This window comes from Monodon monoceros, unplaced genomic scaffold (assembly GCF_005190385.1).
Source record: "Monodon monoceros isolate NGI ecotype Baffin Bay Population unplaced genomic scaffold, NGI_Narwhal_1 Super_Scaffold_10, whole genome shotgun sequence".
Taxonomy (NCBI): domain Eukaryota; kingdom Metazoa; phylum Chordata; class Mammalia; order Artiodactyla; family Monodontidae; genus Monodon; species Monodon monoceros.
In genome coordinates this window covers 52245886-52266204 of record NW_021703766.1, presented here as the reverse complement: position 1 = coordinate 52266204, position 20319 = coordinate 52245886, and the positions used below count along the sequence as shown (strand labels likewise).

The window sequence follows — 20319 nt, the reverse complement described above, 5'->3', positions numbered from 1 at the left end:
CCTCTCCCCCTTACTACATCTCAGCCTCACCCCAGTTATCCTCTCCCCATTACTACATCTCAGCCTCACCCCAGTTATCCAGGAGGAAGATGGGAGGATCTCAGGTGAGGGCCCTGGCTGGGGTCAGGAGGGCAGGATGCCGGTGGGTCGCCCACCTGTCTGTCCTCAGCTAATTTTAGCTGCCTTATCCGTGGCCTGGCAAAGTGGGCCAGTAGCTCCCGCGGTGATTCTGCGGTTTCTGGGACACCACCACGCTGGGTCAGCGGCAAAGTGGGGCGCAGGAGGGGCGGGGGGCTGCGAGCAAGGCCAAGGGCAGGGAAGGAGACGGGCAGGAAGCATGGCAGGGTTGGTGTGTGTGTGTGTGTGTGCACACGAGAGAGGGAGAGGGAGAGAGAGAGAGAGAGAGCTCTAGAGCTAGAGCTTGGAGGCTGTAGGAGTGTCTGGGGGGTGTGTCCAGCCTCCTTCCTGCCTCCCTCGGGTGGGGCGGCTGCCCTTGACCATTTGTCCACTGAGTGCGCCTGTGGCCTCCAGGGGGTCTGGGTTCCTAGTCTGACAGCCGCCCTTGGCCCCCCGCAGCCGCCTGTGATGCTGCCGTCCCCCGTCGCCCCGTGGCCCCATGATGACCCACAGCCCCGTGTCAAGCGAGGACGAGGAACGCCACAGTGCCAGCGAGTGTCCCGAGGGGGGCTCAGAGTCCGACAGCTCCCCAGACGGGCCCGGGAGAGGCCCCCGGGGGACCCGGGGCCGGAGCAGCGGGGGACCTGGTAGCCTGGCCTCGGTTCGAGGCCTCCAGGGCCGCTCCATGTCTGTCCCAGACGACGCCCACTTCAGCATGATGGTCTTTAGGATTGGCATCCCTGACCTGCACCAGACAGTGAGCCTGCTGGCCGGAGGAGGGGCGGGGCGGGAGAGGGACCCGAGCCTGCACGGGGAGGCCTCTGGTGCTGGGTGTCCTTACACATGGCCCCCAATTTCCAGACCCCCACGTATTGCCCCCAACACCCACTCTGTCCCTGGAATCACCCACAGCCCCTTCCCACACCACCTCAGGCCCCTTCCTGTTGCCTCCCCCACCAGAAATGCCTGCGCTTCAACCCAGATGCCACCATCTGGACGGCCAAGCAGCAGGTGCTCTGTGCCCTGAGCGAGAGCCTGCAGGATGTCCTCAACTATGGCCTGTTCCAGCCGGCCACGTCGGGCCGCGACGCCAACTTCCTGGAGGAGGAACGGCTGCTGCGGGAGTACCCCCAGTCGTTTGAGAAGGGGGTGCCCTACCTGGAGGTGAGGCCCACAGCCTTCCTGGCCCCTTCACAGATGACAGAAGACACGTCCTGAGACACATCTGCCCCCTCCCCATTTTTTCTCCCAGCCAAGACCTTGGCAAGGGAAAACCCAGTGGGCTCTTCTGGATTCGGGGGGCACCTAAGAATCAGAGCCAGAGAGGCCTGAGTTCAAATTACCGTGCCTTCTGCCTCTGACCGGTGGAGTGACCTTGGGCAAGTCATTTTCCAGCCCCAAGCTTCCCATTATCAATCAAAGTGGGAAAGGATGCCCAATTACAGTAGGTATTCTAGAACCTTCCCCATGGGGTCCAGACTCCCTAGGGGTTGCAGTCCACATGCCCCTAGTGGCCTAGCACCGCCGCTCTGCCCACCCAGCCAAGGCTCTGGGGCTGTTTCCACCCTGACCCAGAGTTGACTCCTGGCTCAGAAGGGGGTCCAGACCCCTGATTTTGAGTCTCTGTCTCTCCCTTTACCCCACCCCTGGCCTCAGTTCCGATACAAGACCCGAGTTTACAAACAGACCAACCTGGATGAGAAGCAGCTGGCCAAGTTGCACACGAAGGTGAGAGAACCCTGCTGACACTTGCTCTCCCACCTGGAGCTCCCTGCCCAACCATTTTCTCTCCTATCTCTTCCCAACAGCCCTCCAAGCCTTCTCTGCCTCTGCCAGGGTGCCCCACTTAACTTGGGATGCTGTGTCACATTTGGGACAACCCCAAGTGCCCCTGCTAACCCTATCATAGCTTTTTTTATCTTCTCTCTTTCCTCCTTGTGCCTCTGCTCAGGCTCACACCATTTCCACCACGGTCCCACCTTCTTCATCTTTGGATTCTCCCCTCTCATCTCCTAGGTTCCCTATATCCACTCAGGGCCCCCCTTCCTTGGCCTGTGACTCTGACATCTAGCATCCCTCTGCCTAGGGACTGTTTCATAGACACCCTGCAGTTCCCACAATCCCAGAGCCTAAATCTCTACCAGATCCAACGATGCTTTCCTCCCCAGCCACGTTTATCCTCCTGCTTCCTTGCCCTCCAGTCCTCAGACTATATGTCCCCTGCATCTCCTCTGGTCCCCCAAAAGCTGGGAAGAAGCCAGGGGGCTGCTTTGGTCAGAAGTGAAGTGAAGGATCCTTGACACTTGGGAAGAAAGCTCCCAGGCATCTTCTCATCCCCATCCCCACTCCACCATGCATTTGTCTCTGTCCTCCCCAAAATATTCCATCCGTCCAGACCTGTACCATCCACTGCAGGTGCTTCCAGACACATACGGCCCCCTGGGTACCTGCCGTGTGGCAGGTCCGAACTGAGCCTCGCTGTGAGTGTGAAATACACACTGGATTTGCAAGACTCAGTACTCCCAAAAGTAAAATATCTCATTAATAAATTTCATGTGGATTACCTGTTGACACGGTAATATTGTAGATATAGTAGATTAAAAAGAGATAGGTCAGGGGCTTCCCTGGTGGCGCAGTGGTTGAGAGTCCGCCTGCCGATGCAGGGGACACGGGTTCGTGCCCCGGTCCGGGAGGATCCCACATGCCGCGGAGCAGCTGCGCGCATGGGCCATGGCCGCTGGGCCTGTGCGTCTGGAGCCTGTGCTCCACAGCGGGAGAGGCTCCACCATACCGCAAAAAAAAAAAAAGAGAGAGAGATAGGTCATTAAAGTGAATTTGAATGTAATTGAAAGTTCCCCTTCCTTTTTTAAAAAAAGAAAATGGCGACTACTAGGGACTTTTCAATGACATGTGTGGCTTCCTGTGTATTTCCACTGGACAGCACTGCTCCAGAACCCAGCTTTGCTCCCTTCCTTCCTGACCGGCCTGTCTTCTCTTGTCTATGCCTCAGACGGGGTTGAAGAAGTTCCTGGAGTACGTACAGCTCGGGACATCCGATAAGGTGGCACGGCTGCTGGACAAGGGGCTGGACCCCAATTATCATGACTCGGATTCAGGAGGTAGGGTGGGGGCCGGGCACTTTGGGAGGGCTGGAGAGTTAAGAACAAGGCCTAGGGGTTGCATGTGACCGGCCTTTCCCGTCCGCCCCCACCAGAGACCCCCCTGACGCTGGCTGCCCAGACAGAAGGCTCTGTAGAGGTGATTCGAACCCTGTGCCTGGGCGGGGCCCACATCGACTTCCGGGCCCGGGATGGCATGACAGCGCTACACAAGGCCGCGTGTGCCCGTCACTGCCTCGCTCTCACGGTGAGGTGCCAGATCCTCCCGGGACCCTCCCCAGAGCTCAGAGGCACCCCCAAATTACCATGTTTCTCGCCCAGACTGCATTGGGCCAATTGACCCAGACCCTTCCTCCACCTCTCCTCCATTGCTACTCCTCTGACTGAATCTGATACCCTCCTGGGACCTCCAGGAGTGCCCACCCGCCCCAGCTCAGGGCTCATGATCAGCTGTAGTTGATGGTCACGTGGACCCTTGCCCTACACGCAGGTAGATCATGTTAATTTCCTGACACCCAGAACTTCTCCATTCCCTCTGACCCAGCTCTACACCAACACCTACCTCTGTCTCCCTGACCTGTAGACTCTCCTGGTAGCCTTTAAAATGCAGAGTGAGCTCCCTGCTGTGCCCCCAGATACAGACCCTCCTCCATACACACCCTGCAGACACAGCCCCTTCATCTGTCTCCTCCAGACACTGGCCCTCAGCCCCTCCATCTACCCTTCCCAACCTAGGAGCTCACCCCCCAAACACACCCCCTTCTCTCACAGCCCCCTCCTCCAGTGCAGCATCTAGAATGTGCCTTCCCAAATTGACGAACCTCGTAGACCCTCAAAATACATACACGGAGTCAGCTCGCCCGGTCTAATTTTAAAACGGGCTTATTTTCCCCCCACCCAAGGGCACTCGATCCCTCTTCATACACAGGTCAGGCTAGACCGCCCCCAGAGCTCTCGATAAACACCAGGATTCATAGATGCTCCAGCTTAACGGAGCCTCTTCTGCTTTCTCCACCCCTTTCTTGAAGATCCCTAAACACCAGCCACAGAGGTCTGCCTTACAGCCCTGGAATCGACAGACCCTCTTTATGTACACCCCTCCCCCAGACCCCGCACCTGCCCGCACCCCACCCCTACCCCGCAGGCCTGCGCTGTCCAGTCCAGCAGCCACCAACCACGTGGGGCTGTGTAGATGTCAATGGATTCAAATGCACTAAAATTACAACTTGCGTTTCTCAGGCTTACTAGCCACATGCAAGCACTCAGTAACCCACACGCGGCTGCCATACTGGATCGTGCGGTTGTAGGCTGTTGCCGTCACCACAGACGTTGCGCATGTTCTGTTGGACAGTGCCACCGCAGACTCTCCTCACACAGGGCTTTCCTAACGTGCTTGATGCTGCCAGCCTTCCAGGCCCAGAGCTGTTACTTGAGTGGGCCCGCTCCCTGCCCCCGAGCCCCCAGCCCCTGCGAGGCTGGCCCAAGTGGCTTTAACCCAAGCTTGCCCCCTCCCAGACTTCCTTCTGTGCCTCGTCCTCAGGATCCCGGTCCTAATTACACCTCCCACCCAGCCAGGGACCATCCTGCACCCAGACTCCGTTCTCTCATTTGTCCCCCAAACCAGCCTATCGAGCAGGTGGGCACTGAGGCATTAGGCTCCTTCAGTGGCTCACCGAACGTCGTTGCCCATGGGGGAAGGTTGGGCAGGATTTCAGAGTGGGAGGGTCCTCTGGAGGCATCTTCCCAATCCCTTCATAGTTCACAGGGACGAGAGGCTCTGAGAGGGGAAGGGCCAGTATCAAGGTCGCTCAAGGGCATCATGGCACAACCAGCTCTGGTATTGGCCAGTGTGGGTTACCCAGGACTCCCCTCCCCACTGGCCCTTCTGCATGAGCCAGTACGTGCCTGACTGTCCTCTTTTTTCCCTTCCTAGGCGCTCCTGGATCTTGGGGGCTCCCCCAACTACAAGGACCGCCGGGGGCTGACTCCTCTGTTCCATACGGCTATGGTGGGGGGCGACCCCCGCTGCTGTGAGCTGCTCCTGTACAACAGGGCCCAGCTGGGCATAGCTGATGAGAATGGCTGGCAGGAGATCCACCAGGTGCTCCCGACTCGGCCAGGAGGGGCTGGGGGCTGCATGGGTGGTTTGCTGGACCCTGAGGGGGTCAGGGATCAGGGACCCCGGTCCAAGGAGCTAGGGCTCCAGATGCTGGGGTCCTCACAGAGGGGAGGGGTGGGAGTAGCGTGGTCCCCAAAGAGGAAAAGATGAGGGCGTCAAAACCGGGACCCTAAAGGGGATGGCGTGGGACCTGGAAACCTCGATCCCTGAGATGAGTGGGGATGGCCTCTCGACCCTCCCGAGGAGCCAGCCCAGAGCCCTGGGCCTTGGAAGGACTTGCAAAGCTGGCGGAGTGAGTTCCTAAGCAGGAATGGGGGTTGAAAGGAGAAGGGGAGGTGGATGTACAGCTTCCTGACCTCGAGGTGAAGGAGACAGACAGATGCCATGGCCAGGTGGGTCTGTTCCAGCCTCCTCCACTCCCAATCCTCTCCAGGCCTGCCAGAGGGGCCATTCTCAGCACCTGGAACACCTGCTCTTCTATGGGGCTGAGCCTGGAGCCCAGAACGCCTCGGGGAACACGGCCCTGCACATCTGCGCCCTCTACAATAAGGTCTGCCCTGCAGCGCCCGCCCCGGGCCCTCCTCCCGACTCCAGCCTCCCAGCCTCCCTGCGCCCTCTGTTCTTTCACTATTTCATTCGTTCATTCAGCAGATATTTCCTGAACACCTTCCCTGTGTCAGGCTCAGACCTGGGTGCTGAGGACACAGTAGTGATTAAGACAGGCAGCCCCTCCATCAAGGGACACACCCTGCCGTTATGATCCCGAGTGTTCAGAGGGCGGTCACCGGGAATCCAGGTCCCTGTGGGAGCCCACAGCTGGCCTTGGCCTTGGGGCTGGGGTGAAGGTGGCTCTCTGGAGGACGTGCCATCAGTGCTAAGATGATGAGTTGGCCAAGTAGAAGAGGGCAGAAAGGGTGTTCCAGCCAGAGGGCGTAGCCTGTGCCAGAAAAACAGAGGGGAGAGAGTCGGGATTGCTCCTGGAAATGCAAGAAACTCCAAGGGTCCTATTGCTTTAATTTTTAATTTCTATTTTATATCGGAGTAGAGCAGACATTCAATGTTGTGTTAGTTTCAGGTGTACAGCAAAGTGATTCAGTTATCCGTAGACATGCATCCCTTCTTTTTCAAGTTCTTCTCCCGTATAGGTTATTACAGAATATCGAGTAGAGCTCCTGTACCATACTGTAGGTCCTTGTTGATGACCTGTTTTACATATAGTAGCGTGTATATGTTAATCCCTGAGGGTCCTATTTCTAATGGGTCTCCAGCTGCCAGGGGAGCATCACCCACTGCAGGGGACAGGGGAAAGGCCGAACCACAACCCCTGAAGGGGACAAGAGTGTGTCGCAAGTTGTAGCAATTCAGGGCTGGGTGGACAGTCCGCAGTTCAGGAGTTGTGAGTGGAGGTGAACAGTAAAGAACTGGCGGGGGGTGGGGGGGTCTCGCGTACCCACTTCAGCTGTGAGGTAGTGGCCAGTTGGGTTGGCAAGAGCCGAGGCTCTTAGCCTGCTGACCCCGGTCACTTTGCCACCTGTGCACCAGGTGATCCTGGGCAGGTCAGCCTCCCCTCCGGTGTCTCAGTCTCCCCACCTGCTTCCCAAGGCTCCCTGCCCTTAGACGGTTGCTGCAAGGACTTCGGAGGCCAGGGCCTGGCATGCTGTGGCTGATCCATCAGCCTCTTCCCCCTCCTCCAGGAAGTCTTCCAGAACAGCCCCAGTCCCTTCTGCCTCGTCAGAACTTGCAGTGCCAGGACGTGGCAGGTAGCCACGTGCTGCCTTGTGGCAGCAAGCAGTCTGCGCCCGCAGAGGGAGAACTCAGAGTTTGTCAGATTGCCGTCACTTCCCCGCCCCCACCCCCCGCCAGGGCATCTGTCTCCCCTACTCCCTGACACGGGCCTCGTGTCCGGATTTTCTGACTCAGTAGCCTGTGCGCAGGCCAGGATGCCCCAAACAAGTCCCGTCCCCTCTCTGAGGTTCCGTCCCGCTCTCGGAAACGGGAATAACGTCAGCTGATTGAAGGGGATGAAAGGTCATGTGTATTAAGTGCTCACCCCCTAGAAGGCAGCTATAAAAATAATAATTATTATTATCATTATCATTGCCGTTATCAGTCAGGATCAGGTCAGGAGACAGAAACCATACCAGTAATCGGAATAGGGGAAATGTAGCATGTACGTAGTTATACAGAGGGAACAGTTACTCTAAGTGGGTCGGATGAGCCAGCCGTTTCCCCGCCTTGTGCTTCTCCTTTGTCATCTGTGAAATGGGTCAGTAACACCTACCTTGCAAAGGATCAAGGGTGTGAATGTTTTGCTTGCTCTCGGCCTGGTGCTTAGCAAATAGATGCCTGACAAACGCAAGTTCTTTTCCTACTTTCTCTCCCCTTGTCTTCCCTCCCAGACTTTAAGCTTCCCAAGGCCCAGAGCTGGGTCTGAAAGATTTTCTCACTCTCTGCCCCTCTGGCCTCCTGGCATGCCCGTCTAGCCTCTGGTGGTGAAGATCAGGCCCGTACCCAGGCTGCGAGCTCCTCAGGGGGTAGGGCCTAAGTCTGATCAATCGCTCTGTCCCAAGGCCCCAGCATAGAGTAGGCTTAGATGTCTCTTTGTTGAATGAATGAGTGAGTGAATGAATGATTGAATGAATGATGGATCAGATGCCTTGATTTCCCCCAAGACCACGCACAGCACCCAACTCAGAACATTCAGCAGGTATTTGCTTCGAGATAGATTGAACGACTCCACGAATGAATGAATGACTTGAACGAACTGAATTTTGAGTGACTCAACGCCACATCCTCCATCCTCTTCCTTTCCATGCACATTTCCTGAGCGCCTACTGTGTGCCCGCTTGTGAGATGCATCAGACACCGCACGGCGCCTGTCCTCGGGAGGGTGGGGGGAGTTCGCAGTCTGGTGAAGAGGCAGATGTGGAAACAAATAGTTGCAATACAGTGAGATAAGTGCTAGCGCACCAGTAAATGTGAGGTTCTCTGGGAGTGTAGTGAATTGGCGGTTAAGCTGAAAGAGGTGCTCTGGGCCTGTGCTAGGCAAGGTGGCAGTGGGGGCTGGCAGATATGCAGAAACACACATGGCACTAATTTACAGTCCAGCTGGGGAGACAGCATGTGCACACATGGACACACACACTCACACTCACAAACACATCCAGAAAACGAACCAGGCTAACTTTGCTGTCCCATCGGAGAGCCACTGGACTTGGGCAATCGGAGTTGTGCTTTCACAGGAGATAGATGAGCACTAAGATTAGAAGGCTTGGTTTGAGTCCTAGCTGCCCCACTGACTGGCTGTGTGACCTTGGCCATGGATTTGCCCTCTCTGAGCCTGTCCTGTAGGAGCATCCTTGATGGGTTTGTCACGTGAAGAGGGTGAGACCAAGCAGGTGTTTTGTGAATTCTGGTTAAATTAGCATCTTGGGGATCTGGAGTGGAGCTGAGCTGGGGGCCAGGTTGCGTTTGGCCAGGCCAAGATGAAGGGAGAGGACGTCCCCTCATCCAGCAGGTGTTTATCGAACAGCTCTTACGGGCCAAGCACTATGCCAGGTGGTGGGTGCCACAGGCAAAACCATGCCTCTCTGAAACGGACATTGTAGTGGAGGAGAGATGCTAGAGACGAATAAAATAGAAATATAATTTCAGGGAGGCAGTGTTATGAGGAAGATGAGTTAATTCTGGCTTAGAAGAATGCCCGGCACATAGCAGGTATCATGTAAATTAAAATAAAGCCGGAAACTGGACAAGGGGTTATTTTCAACAGGATAGTCAGAGGGACCTTTTCTGAAGAAGTGGCATCTGAGCAAAAACATGAATCAAGTGGGAAAGTGAGAAAGTGAGCTGTACAGAGATCTAGGGGCAGAGAATTCCAAGCAGAGGAAGCAGCAGGTGCAAAGGCCCTGGGGCAGGAGTGTGCTTGTCAGAGGAAGGAGGCCAGTGTGGCTGGAGCATGGGGAGCAGGGAAGAGTGGTAGAAGATGAAGTTGGTGAGGCTGGGGGGGTAGAGGGGCAGGGCAGGCAGATCAGCAGGGGCCTCCTAGGCCAGGGCAAAGACATTGTGTCTGACCCAAAGCGTGAGAGAGAGTGACATGTTGTGATTGACATCCCTTCCCCCACTGCCCGACCCTGGCCCCACTGCCCCCTTCCTTCTGCGTCTAGCAGAGTGTGTGATTAGAGCAAAGGCTTGGGAGTCAGAAAAAGCTGGGTTCAAATCCGAGTGCTGATCGTCACCAGCCACCTGACCTTGAGCTCCTTTTGAAACCTTAGTTTCCTCATCTGTAAAATGGGGACAGTAATTTCCATCTCTTGGAATTGTTGGGCCCTTCGGTGGCTACCTCCTCGAAAGTGCTGAGCACCAGACATGCAACATAGTAAGCCCTCCAAGAGGTTTGAATTGGTGGCTCTCAAACTGGATGCTTCTGCCTCCCAGGGGACATTTGGCAATGTCTGCAGACACCCTTGGTTGTCACGACTGGGGAGGGGAGTGCTCCTGGCATCTAGTGGTGGAGCCCAGGGATGCTGCTCAAAGCCCTACAATGCGCAGGATGACACACACCACCAACACCCCCGCTACAAAGACTTGTCTGGGCCCTAAATACCACTGAAGATGAAAACCCCTGATTGGGAGGTTGGGGTTAGCAGATGCAAACTGCTATATATAAAAGGGATACACGACAAGGTCTTACTGTATAGCACAGAGAACTATAGTCAATCTCCTATGATAAACTAGAATGGAAAAGAATAATTTTAAAAAAAAGGATATGTGTGTGTGTGTGTGTGTGTGTGTAACTGAACTGAATCACTTTTCTGTACAGCAGTAATTAACACAACACAGTAAATCAACTATACTTCCATAAAATAATAATAATAAAGAAAACCCCTGGTTTAGGTTAGCGCTGTCCGATAGGCTATAACCTGAGTCACACGCGTAATTTTAAACGTCTCAGGAGCCACTTTTAAAAAAAGGAAAAAACCCACAGGTGACATTAATGTTAGTAGCATATTTTATTTAACCCCGTGTATCCAAACTATTATCCTTTCAATGTGTAGTCAGCATAAAAATTTTTGGAGGGACGTCCCTGGCGGTCCAGTGGTTGAGACTTCACCTTCCAATGCAGGGGGTGCGGGTTCGATCCCCGGTCTGGGAGCTAAGACCCCACACGCCTTGTGACCAAGGAACCAAAACATAAAACAGAAGCAATAGTGTAACAAATTCAATAAGGACTTTTTAAAAAAATGGAAAAAACATATTAGTGATGTTTAAATGACGTTCTTCATGCCAAGTCCTTGAAGTCCGGCGTGTATTTCGTATACACGGCACCTCTCAGTTTGGACCGGCCACATTTAAAGGGCAAGTGGCTGCTGCCCGGGGCGGGACGGGTTTCCATCAGATGGTTCTGGAAGTTCTCAGCACAGTGTCTGTGTCCACTCATGGTGACCTTAACGGTGTGTTTTTTTTTTTTTTCCCTTTCACCCTGTGCCACTGACCATCAGGAGACGTGTGCTAGGATACTCCTCTACCGAGGAGCTGACAAGGATGTGAAGAATAACAGCGGCCAGACCCCCTTCCAGGTCTGGGGCTGTCGGGGCTGGTTGGGAGGGGGCATGAAGAACACAGAGGGGGTAAGGAAGGTGGGAGACTTTGGGGTGCTGGGAGGGAGGCACTTGGTCTGTGAGAGGAGGAAGGACGAAGTTACTGGGGTGAAGGTTTGGGGGGACAGCTGGCCGCGGACCTCACAGTGTTTCCTGTTTCCTCTCTCTCTCTCTGTCTCTTTCTCTCTCCTCCCTGGGCTCCCTGTACCCCCTCCCGCCAGGTGGCAGTGATTGCTGGGAATTTTGAACTTGGGGAGCTGATCCGAAACCATCGAGAACAGGACGTGGGTGAGTGAGCTAAGGGGAGAAGCTGTAGGCCTGGGGGGGTGCGTGGTGGGATTGGGGAGTCAGCGAACCTGATGTGGGGGCCAGGATGGGATCAAATACACCTGAGCAGCGGCAGGGGTGGGGTTCCAGGCACCCCACTCTTTCTTATCTCTGTCTTTCTCCCCTCACGCTTCCCCCCCACCGTCTCTCGCCCGTATGCCCTCCCCACCTGCCTCTGCCTCCCTCTGCCCTCCTGCCGCCATGCCCCCTCAGTGCCCTTCCAGGAGTCCCCCAAGTACGCAGCCCGGCGACGGGGACCCCCCGGCGTGGGGCTGACGGTGCCCCCCGCGCTGCTGCGGGCCAACAGCGACACCAGCATGGCCCTGCCTGACTGGATGGTGTTTGCCGCCCCGGGGACCTCGTCCGCCGGGGCCCCCGGCCCTGCCTCAGGGCCCCAGGGCCAGCCGCAGCCCTCGGCCCCCAGCACCAAGCTCAGCAGTGGGACCCTCCGAAGTGCCAGCAGCCCCCGGGGCGCCCGGGCCCGCTCCCCATCCCGAGGGAGGCACCCCGAGGAGGCCAAGAGGCAGCCCCGTGGACGGCCCAGGTAGGGGAGGGCTCAGCCCTGCTCCCACAGACCCTATCCCAGCCAGATCCCCTCGTCAGAGCCACAGCTCCGCACCCCACCCCGGGCCATCCCAGCTGCTTCCCTCCTGTCCCACACATGGCTGGTCCCCCATCCACCCACCTCACTGGTCCCAGCCCCAGACTACCAGACCCCTCTCCTAACCCTTGAGGCAGTGAGGGCACCGTGAGCCACAGTCTTGCACCCAAGTCCAAGCGCACCAGCGTTTAGCTGAGCACCTGCTCCATGGGCCTGGGCGGGAGGTGCCCAAAAGACATGTTGGACAGACAGAAAGACGGGGCAAGGTGAGAGGAAGCCAAACAGAGAGGGGGTGGGCGAGGGGGTCAGGGAGGGGTTTCCAAGCTTGGAGATGAGACCAGAGGTGGGGAGGGTGGGCAGGGGGCATCCTGGGGTAAAGAGGCCAGGCTGGCTAGAGGAGGACGGGAAGAGGGTGCTGTGGCTTGCCAGCCTGTCCTGAGGACGTGGACGGGAGGGAGATCATGGCGGGTCAGGGATGGCAGGCAGAGGAGTTGGACTCAACCCAGGAGGAAGCCGGGAGTCGCTGAAGGCTCGTGAGCCAGGGATGACACAGTCAGAGCTCAGCTTCAGGAAGCTGCATCAGGCAGGGCATGCAGGACCGTGGGGGGGGCGGACAGAGCCAGAAGCCAGGAGGCAGGAAGGAGGGCTGGAGCCAGGCTGGACCCCTCAGGTGCCCTCTTTCCCTGGGGACGCCAGAGCTGGAAGAGGCACTCAGACCCCCTCCCGCTCTGATGCTCCATCTGCCCCCGACCCAAGGACCCCTGTTCTCCCAGAGGTGCCCCCTCCCTCCACTCTCCCCTGCCTCTCACACCCTCTGTGTATGCAGCTCCAGCGGGACACCCCGGGAAGGGCCAGCTGGGGGCACCGGGGGCTCCGGGGGCCCCGGGGGCTCCCTGGGCAGCCGCGGGAGACGCCGGAAGCTCTACTCAGCGGTCCCCGGACGTTCCTTCATGGCTGTGAAGTCCTACCAGGCCCAAGCCGAGGGGGAGATCTCCCTAAGCAAGGGCGAGAAGATCAAAGGTAAAGGGCCAGCGCCCGGCGGGGCTGTGGACACGGGGCAGGCAGGCAAACTAAGCCTTCAGGAAGGGTCACTGACAAGCAGGTCTCCAGCACCTAGAATGTCCAGTGAATGCCGGAGACCTCAGAGACACCTAGATGCCCCTTCCGCCTCGGAGGAACATAGAGCGTAGCTGGGATGAGGCCATCAGGAGGCGGTGTCCAGGCAAGAGAGGGGCGATGAGCGTTTGTGGGAAGCTGACGCCGGCGGGCACGGCCGGAGCGCTTCCCCTGCGAGGTCCCCTCTCGCTCACGATCGCCCTTCCAGGCAGCTGTCAGGAGCCCATTGTACAGTTGAAGGAGCAGAGCCTCACGTGGGTGAAATGACTTGCCTGAGGTCCCCAAGCTGAGCCCAGGGTCTTTCCCACTATCGTGTTTGGAGAGTGAGGCCACGCCGCCTTGACTCTACCTCCTGCCTCTGCCAGGAGTTCTCACCTGAGACACGGGGTGGTGCCTACCTCCCCGTGCTCTGATGAGAAGGCCAGTGTGCGAAGCCCGGTCCATGCTGAGGGCTCCCTAAATAGAGACTGCTGTCATGGGGGTTTGCCTCTCTTCGGTTTTCCTGTCTTCATCTGTAAAACCATGCCAGTATCCCCCAAGTGCAGACTTCACCCCTCGCAGGGCCGTGGACGCATGTTCTTGGACAGAATGGTGCTGTGGAGACAGGAAGTGCCCTGCAGCAGTTAATGGGGAAGTAGTTCGAGATGGGGAAGCAATTCTTTGCCCGATTCTAGGCTTGCAGAGGAGACAGGTAGCGTAGTGGTTGAGAGCCAGGCTGATCGGGTTCAAGTCCCAGCTCCACCACTTCTTAGCGGGGCGACCTCAGGTGAGTGACTTCTCTGGGCCTCAGTTTCCTTGTCTGTACAGTGGGAGGATTAGAGTCAGTTCTTGTAAAGCCCTTAGAACAATGATTCTCACATAATGAGCGCCAGCTGTCATTACCACAAGCGACCCCCACTACGGGCACTTAGAAGAGAGAGACCCTGGGCACCGAGGAAGCTGGGGGAGGGGGGTGTCCTCCCAAAGGAGACAGAGTTTTAAGTGGGCCTTGAAGCATATGCAGGGATCAGAGTATCAGGCAGGTTGTGTAATTACATCTCTTTTGTAGTCTGTCTCCCTATCGCCTGAGTTCCTGAAGACAAGGTCACATGTCACCAGGGGCTGGGTCACCAGGGCCCAGTTTAGTGACCCAGCACACAGGAAGCCTCAATGCACACCTGCTGAGTGAAGGGATGAATGGATGAATGACCAAATGCCCGAGTTAACTGTGGGGGGGCAGGGGCAGTGCCTCTGGAGGCACCGAGCCTGGGGTGCGAGTGTATGGGTGTGTATGTTTGTGTGTGGGGGGGTGGGTCTGGGCGTGGGGTCAGGTCTGTGCTTTGAAGGATGCAAAAGAAGAAAGGGAAGCTGAGGCCAAGTGTGAGGGACCTTCGCACAGGCAGAGGGCCATGGGCTGTATCTTCCATGTGTCTTTCTGAATGTCAAGCCCAGCAATTCTGTGCACTTCCCTGTTTTCATATCCTTTCCATTCATTAAAAGATGCTTAATTGCCTCAAAGCACCGCCACATCCACAATGTCACTGAGCTTTGCCACAGCCCGACGAGGTAGCAGCTTCCCTCTGCTCTCAGGACCAAAGCCTAGCGCCTTAGCCTGGCCTGCGAACCCCTCCTCTGCCCGCCCACCAACCTCACGTCTTCCTACTCTTTCTTTCACCCACAGGGTTCCAGGGACCACATCCTCCTCTCCATTCCTCAGATGCCCCAAGTCCTTTTTTTTTTTTTTTCAGTTTATTTATTTTATTTATTATTTATTTTTGGCTGTGTTGGGTCTTTGTTGCTGCACACAGGCTTTCTCTAGTTGCAGCGAGCGGGGGACACTCTTCGCTGAGGTGCGCGGGCTTCTCACTGCGGTGGCCTCTCTTGTTGCGGAGTATGAGCTCTAGGTGCGCGGGCTTCAGTAGTTGTGGCGTGCAGGCTCAGTAGTTGTGGCTCGCGGGCTCTAGAGCACAGGCTCAGTAGTTGTGGTGCACGGGCTTAGCTGCTCCGAGGCATGTGGGATCATCCCAGACCAGGGCTCGAAACCGTGTCCTCTGCATTGGCAGGCGGACTCTCAACCACTGCGCCACCAGGGAAGTCCCCCAAGTCCTTTTCCACAACGAACGCTTTGCACATGCTGTTGCTTCTGCCTGGAAAACCTTTCCTTCCTCTCATTGCCTCCTCCACTCCTAGCATCCTTCAGGTCTCAGCCTATATGTCACATCCTCTGAGACACCTTCGTGGTCCCCCTTTGCCGTCGGATTTATATACTCCCATCTGGCCTTTCTCCAAATACCCTTTCCTTTGTCCCTCAAGCGTTGACCTCAATTTCCAATCATGGGGTCACTTGGAGAGTTATACCTCTAATGACTGCCAGTCTGGAAGCTCCGTGAGGGCAGGAACCACATTTAGTGTGTCCAACAGCCCCACCCAGTTCCTAGCTGACTGGCACTAACTAAATACGTATTTGTTCAGTGAACAAATGATTGATTCCAAGACCACCCAGCCAGACGTGGCAGAGCTAGCCAAGAACCCAGACGCCTTGACACACATCTCCTGGTCTCTTCCATGACCTTGAGCATCTCCTCCATTTGGTTTCCCCAGACCCTCTCAGAGGAGGTGTTTTGTGCAGGGAAAAGCGTCAGATGGCCCCAACCCCAATCCTAGCGTGGCTTGAGCCATCCCTGGGCAAGAGATTGTTCTGCTCTAGCTTCAGGTTCATCTTTGAAATGGGAAATCAGTTGTTACCTACCAGGTAGGTGTAAGGATGAAGTGAGCAAAGGATGTGAAGGGCCGAGTGGGAACAGAGCTGTGAAAGATGCTGGAGAGATGGATGACTTTGGGCTTGTTACTGTCGCCCTCATCATCATAGAAAGAGCAGCAGCAAAGTGCTGGAACAGAGAGGTAGCAAAACATGAATGACTGAAAATGTCTGCTCTGGAAACAGCGCCGTGTTCAAATCCAGGCTCTGTCGACTGCAAGCTGCAGAACCTTGAGCAGTTGACCTCAGCTCTCTGAGCCTCAGTTTCTCCACCAGTAAAATGGGGTGAATGAAAGTGTTCCCCCCCACACTTAGGGTCCTGGCCCCGAGTGAGAGCTGGATAAACATTAGCTGCCCCTGCTGCCCATCTTTGCTGTCGGTCAATGTGTGCTTGATGGTTAAGGGGTGAGGGTGGCAGGAAGTGGCCTCCAGTAACGAGCGGTGGAGAGAAGGAAAGAGGTGATTCTACTGTCCCTTCTAGAGCCAGGGGAAGCAAAGAGAAATGGAAGGAAGGGTCTGGGAACAGATGACAAAAGATTAAGTGGCAAGGAGACTGCAGGAGGCGGCAGGGGCAGTGATGGGGGTGTAGAACTTGACCTAGGAGCCGAGGAGGGTTTAGGGAAATTTTGGAATGACTGAGTTGTGACTGGTCACCAGGGGAGATGAGAACCAGTTGTGGGCGTGTCCCTAACCTCCAAGGATCACGTCATGGGACACAGCCCTTTTCCCCAGTGCCATTTTGATGTCCCCACTGGGTCCGGGAAGCTAGTATGCAGAAGCGACATGATTTGTATCTCCCCCTTCCCCCTTGCCCCTTCCTTGGACATTTATTAAGGATGCCCTTGGGCCAGGTTCTGTGCTAGGTCCTGAGAGTTCTGGAAAGGCTGTGAATCAAGTGTTGGGAGCGGGTGGGGGTGTGGGCAGCACAGAAATGAGAAATGTTTCTATGTCCCTGCTCCCCATCTAGTGCTTAGCATCGGGGAAGGAGGCTTCTGGGAAGGCCAGGTCAAAGGTCGCATCGGCTGGTTCCCCTCTGACTGCCTGGAAGAGGTGGCCAACCGCTCCCAGGAGGCAAAGCAAGGTAACGAGGAACCCCCAATTGTCCCCGATTTACTCTAGGTTCTCATGTCCCTTCCCTTCCCCCTCCTGATGGGGGTGGGGTGCTGGGAGGTAGATGGGAAGGCTTGGGCCAGGACCCCAGGGGGTGGGCCCATGGTTTCCAGAGTGAAGGTCCAAGGTCATCCTTTGTCCCCCTGCAGAAAGCCGAAGTGACAAGGCAAAGAGACTATTCCGGCATTATACTGTGGGCTCCTACGACAGCTTTGATGCCCCAAGGTAAATGTCCTTACACCCTCGGGCGCCCCCCCAACCCCAACTCCCTTACACTCCACGTTTTAAATAGTTCCACCGCCTCTAAGCCCCCTTTCTCATCTGTTCCCTCTAAAGTTCGATCCAGGGGTGGGGGAAGGCAGACTTAGCTTCAGACTACATAGCCCAATCCCAAACCGTCCTTGGCAGCCACTGAGACTGCCCAGCTCTGGTGTAGCCAGAGACCAATGAAATGGATCGGGGCAAGGTGGGGATGCCTGGGGGGCTAGGGAGCTCATGTGTGTGGCTGGCTGGAGGCTCTGGTCTCCTTCATGTGCCACGTCTCTGTGCAGCAGAAGTGTATGCGTCCTGTGCTGGCGTAGGGAGGGGGGCGGGCAGAGCTGGGCCAGGCGGGGTGGGGGCGGGGAGAAGGCACACTGACACCTTTCCCCTCCCTGGCTGCTGGCTGACTTGCTTCTGAAGCTTGATGGATGGGATTGGCCCAGGGAGGTGAGAGGGGAGGGGAAGGGAGGGGATGGGGTTAGGAATGGGAAGGAAGGGGTGCCTGGGGGTTGTATGGATGTGTGTGTGCACCACCAGAGCTGAAGTTTCCCTGTGAGTGAACGTCTTACACAGACGGGCATCCTTGTACGGATTCCCCAAGTGTGTTCTTGCCCGTGTGTCTCTGTAGGTGTGCATGACACGTGTCTGTGTGCATGTGTGGCTGGAGGCCCCTAGATGTCTAGCCTTGCACATATGCCCGTGACAGCAAGAGGGTCTGTCCTGCTCTGTATAGATGGGCGCGTTTGTGGCTGTCATTTATGGGGGCACGATTGTGGCTAATCGTGCAGCTGGCTCTGCACATTTCCCTGAATCTGTGAGTCTGAGAATGAGGGCCAGTGTTTCCAGCAATGTCCTGCTTACCACGTGTGGACAGGTGGCTCTCTGCACATGCCTGTCCCTCTTCATGCATGTCACTGTGTGTGCGCATTAACAGATAAAGTCGTGTGCATGCATTTGCACCTGTCTGATCTGGAATTCAGGACCTGGGGTGTTGGGGGAGGGGAGGGCAGAAGAGGGGAGGACTCCAGGGCTTGAGCTTCCAGAAGGGCAAGGCTGTGGGGGAGGGATGGTCGTAACTGGGCATCTGAAAGATGAATCCTCCCCTCCCCCACCGCTCCCCCTAATCCAGGGAAGGGTCTCCTTGTTCATAGCATCCTTCCATTAAATGTGTCCAAACCTATGTGTCTGTGTTCTGGCCAGTGGGGATGGATGTTGCGGGGGAGGGAGAAATGACAATATGAGAAGAGAGGGCGGGACTGGGGTCCCACCCTGCGCCCCAAGTGTCCGAGGCGCTTGAGCATTGTGCGTGTTCGCCTGGCACGTCTCCGGCTCTGGGCACTGGGTGAGTATCGAGGTCCCCACCCCACCCGGAGTCTCCCATCAGCCTCTGCTTCTTGTCTCTGTCAGTGTCTCTCTGGGTCTCCTCTTGGCTTCGGTTTGGGGGTCGCTTGCTCTACAGCTGGATGGGGGTGGTCCCTCTTGCCCTCAGCTACTTCCTTCTCGTCTCTCTAGCTCTGTCTCGTCAAGTGCATTTTCTTCCCTCTCCTCCACTCCTTGTGCTCGCTGGCTTGTGCTGCTGTGTTTGCGGCGCGTCTGAGCTTCTCCTTCTCCTGCCTCCCCCCCTGCTCTCCGCCCCCCTGTCTGGGGTGCCCTGGCCTGTGTTGTGACCCCGCGTCCCAGCTGGAGCTGTACAGTCCTCCTAGCCTGTGCTGTCCTCTCTCCTCTCCCTGGGGGTCTGCGGCTCTCGTGTGAGCCGTGGACTGTGGATGTCCCTCCGCCTGGACTTCTTTGGGGGGAGGGGTGTCTCTCACTGCTCTGGCGCCCAGTCTGAACGTCCTGGCCTTCCCTTTCCGGCCCTTCCAGACTGTGTTGGGGTGCACTGTGTGTCTGTCTGCGGTGGGGGGCTGTGTGTCCCCTCCTGGAGTCTCCCTCACCGTGTTGTCCCTGCTTGGGAAGTGGGGCTTGGTCCGCGCGTCCCTGCACGCGGTTGCGAGGCATCTTGTGTGATGTTGTGCGTCCCTCTCCCCCCTCTCCCTCGCTCTGCACCTGCGCGGGAGGGCTCTGGAGGGGGGAGGGTTAAGGGGGAGGGCCAGACCGGAAGTGCCTCCCCCTTCTCCTCCCCCCCGCGCCTCGCCCCTCCCCCTTCTCCCGCCAAGGGGGCCCCCACGTTCCCCTCCCCCCTGCCCGGCCCCCTCCACCGCCCGGCGCAGGACGGCAAGGGGTTAAGCCTCGCGCCCGCCGCCCGCCTCCGGAGCTGTCCGCGGTGCTGAAGCCGGCGCCGTCCGCGGTCCTCTCGCTCCCGCCGCGGCCCGACCCCGCGCCCCGCGCCCCCGCGCCCCCCGGCATGTGAGCCCCCGGCCCTGCCCTCCCTCCCGCGGGAGGGTGCGCGCCCCCTCCCCCTCCCCCCTCTCGGCGCGGGTCAGCATGAGGCGGGGCCTGGGGGCCCGGACACGGGGGTTCGGCCGAGCGGGGACGGGGACGCGGCGGCGGCGGCGGCGGCGGGGGCGGCCGGCACCGGGACCGGGCCCGGGGCCGGGGCCGCGGCGGCGATGGCTTTGTCTGCGGGCGGCGGCGCCGGGGGTCTCGGGGGCCGCCCCGGTGGGGGCTCCCTGCCGCAGCCGCCCCCCGCGCTCTCCTCCAGCTGGCCGGCCCTGGGGCCCCGGCGGCGCAGCGTCTGGTATATCTACAGGTAACGGAGCGCGCCGCCCCTTTTCTCCGCGGCCCGACCAGGAGGCCCCAGCCCGCTGTGACGACCCTCCCCCAGCCGCTAATCCCCCATCCCTGGGACTCCTCCCCCGCCCCTAAGCCGCCCCCTCCGCCCTTCTCCTCTAACCTTCTCTCAGCACTAAAGCCTTTCCGGCCCCCTCGTCTCTACCCTTCTTTTTCTCATCCCCCTCCCTGGGCCTCTCTCCCCGAGCACCCCGCAACACACACACACACACACACACACAGACACACACACACACTCTCCAGGCCCCTCGCAGGCCCTTCCAGGCCCCCTTCAGCTCTTCCTCCAAGACCTCCCTCCAAGGGAGGCCCTCCAAACGGACTCCACTCCGGGTTTCGGGCCCCACTTGTCCTTTCTGCCACCCTTAGCGCCCCCATTCTGGAGCCCTCCGCTCAGGCACCTACACCCCAGGCCCGCGTTTCTCTGATTCCTGTATCCCCACACCCCTTCAAGCAGTTGGCAAGTCCCCCCATTCATACCCCTC

The 20319-nt window shown here is 57.7% G+C and overlaps 1 protein-coding gene across 1 annotated transcript in view; it reads left to right on the top strand.

The window, feature by feature from the left end:
- The first annotated feature begins 616 nt into the window (after window positions 1-616).
- SHANK1 (SH3 and multiple ankyrin repeat domains 1) overlaps window positions 617-20319 on the top strand; it is a 42980-nt gene continuing 23277 nt past the window's right edge. Inside the window, exons 1-14 of the mRNA XM_029239140.1 lie at window positions 617-874; window positions 1078-1281; window positions 1774-1845; window positions 3128-3236; window positions 3332-3483; window positions 5170-5337; window positions 5789-5905; window positions 10857-10934; window positions 11177-11243; window positions 11496-11826; window positions 12710-12903; window positions 16704-16817; window positions 16996-17071; window positions 17528-17554. Of these exons, the coding sequence (XP_029094973.1) occupies window positions 617-874; window positions 1078-1281; window positions 1774-1845; window positions 3128-3236; window positions 3332-3483; window positions 5170-5337; window positions 5789-5905; window positions 10857-10934; window positions 11177-11243; window positions 11496-11826; window positions 12710-12903; window positions 16704-16817; window positions 16996-17071; window positions 17528-17554 (1967 nt within the window). The remainder of the gene's footprint in view (window positions 875-1077; window positions 1282-1773; window positions 1846-3127; window positions 3237-3331; window positions 3484-5169; window positions 5338-5788; window positions 5906-10856; window positions 10935-11176; window positions 11244-11495; window positions 11827-12709; window positions 12904-16703; window positions 16818-16995; window positions 17072-17527; window positions 17555-20319) is intronic.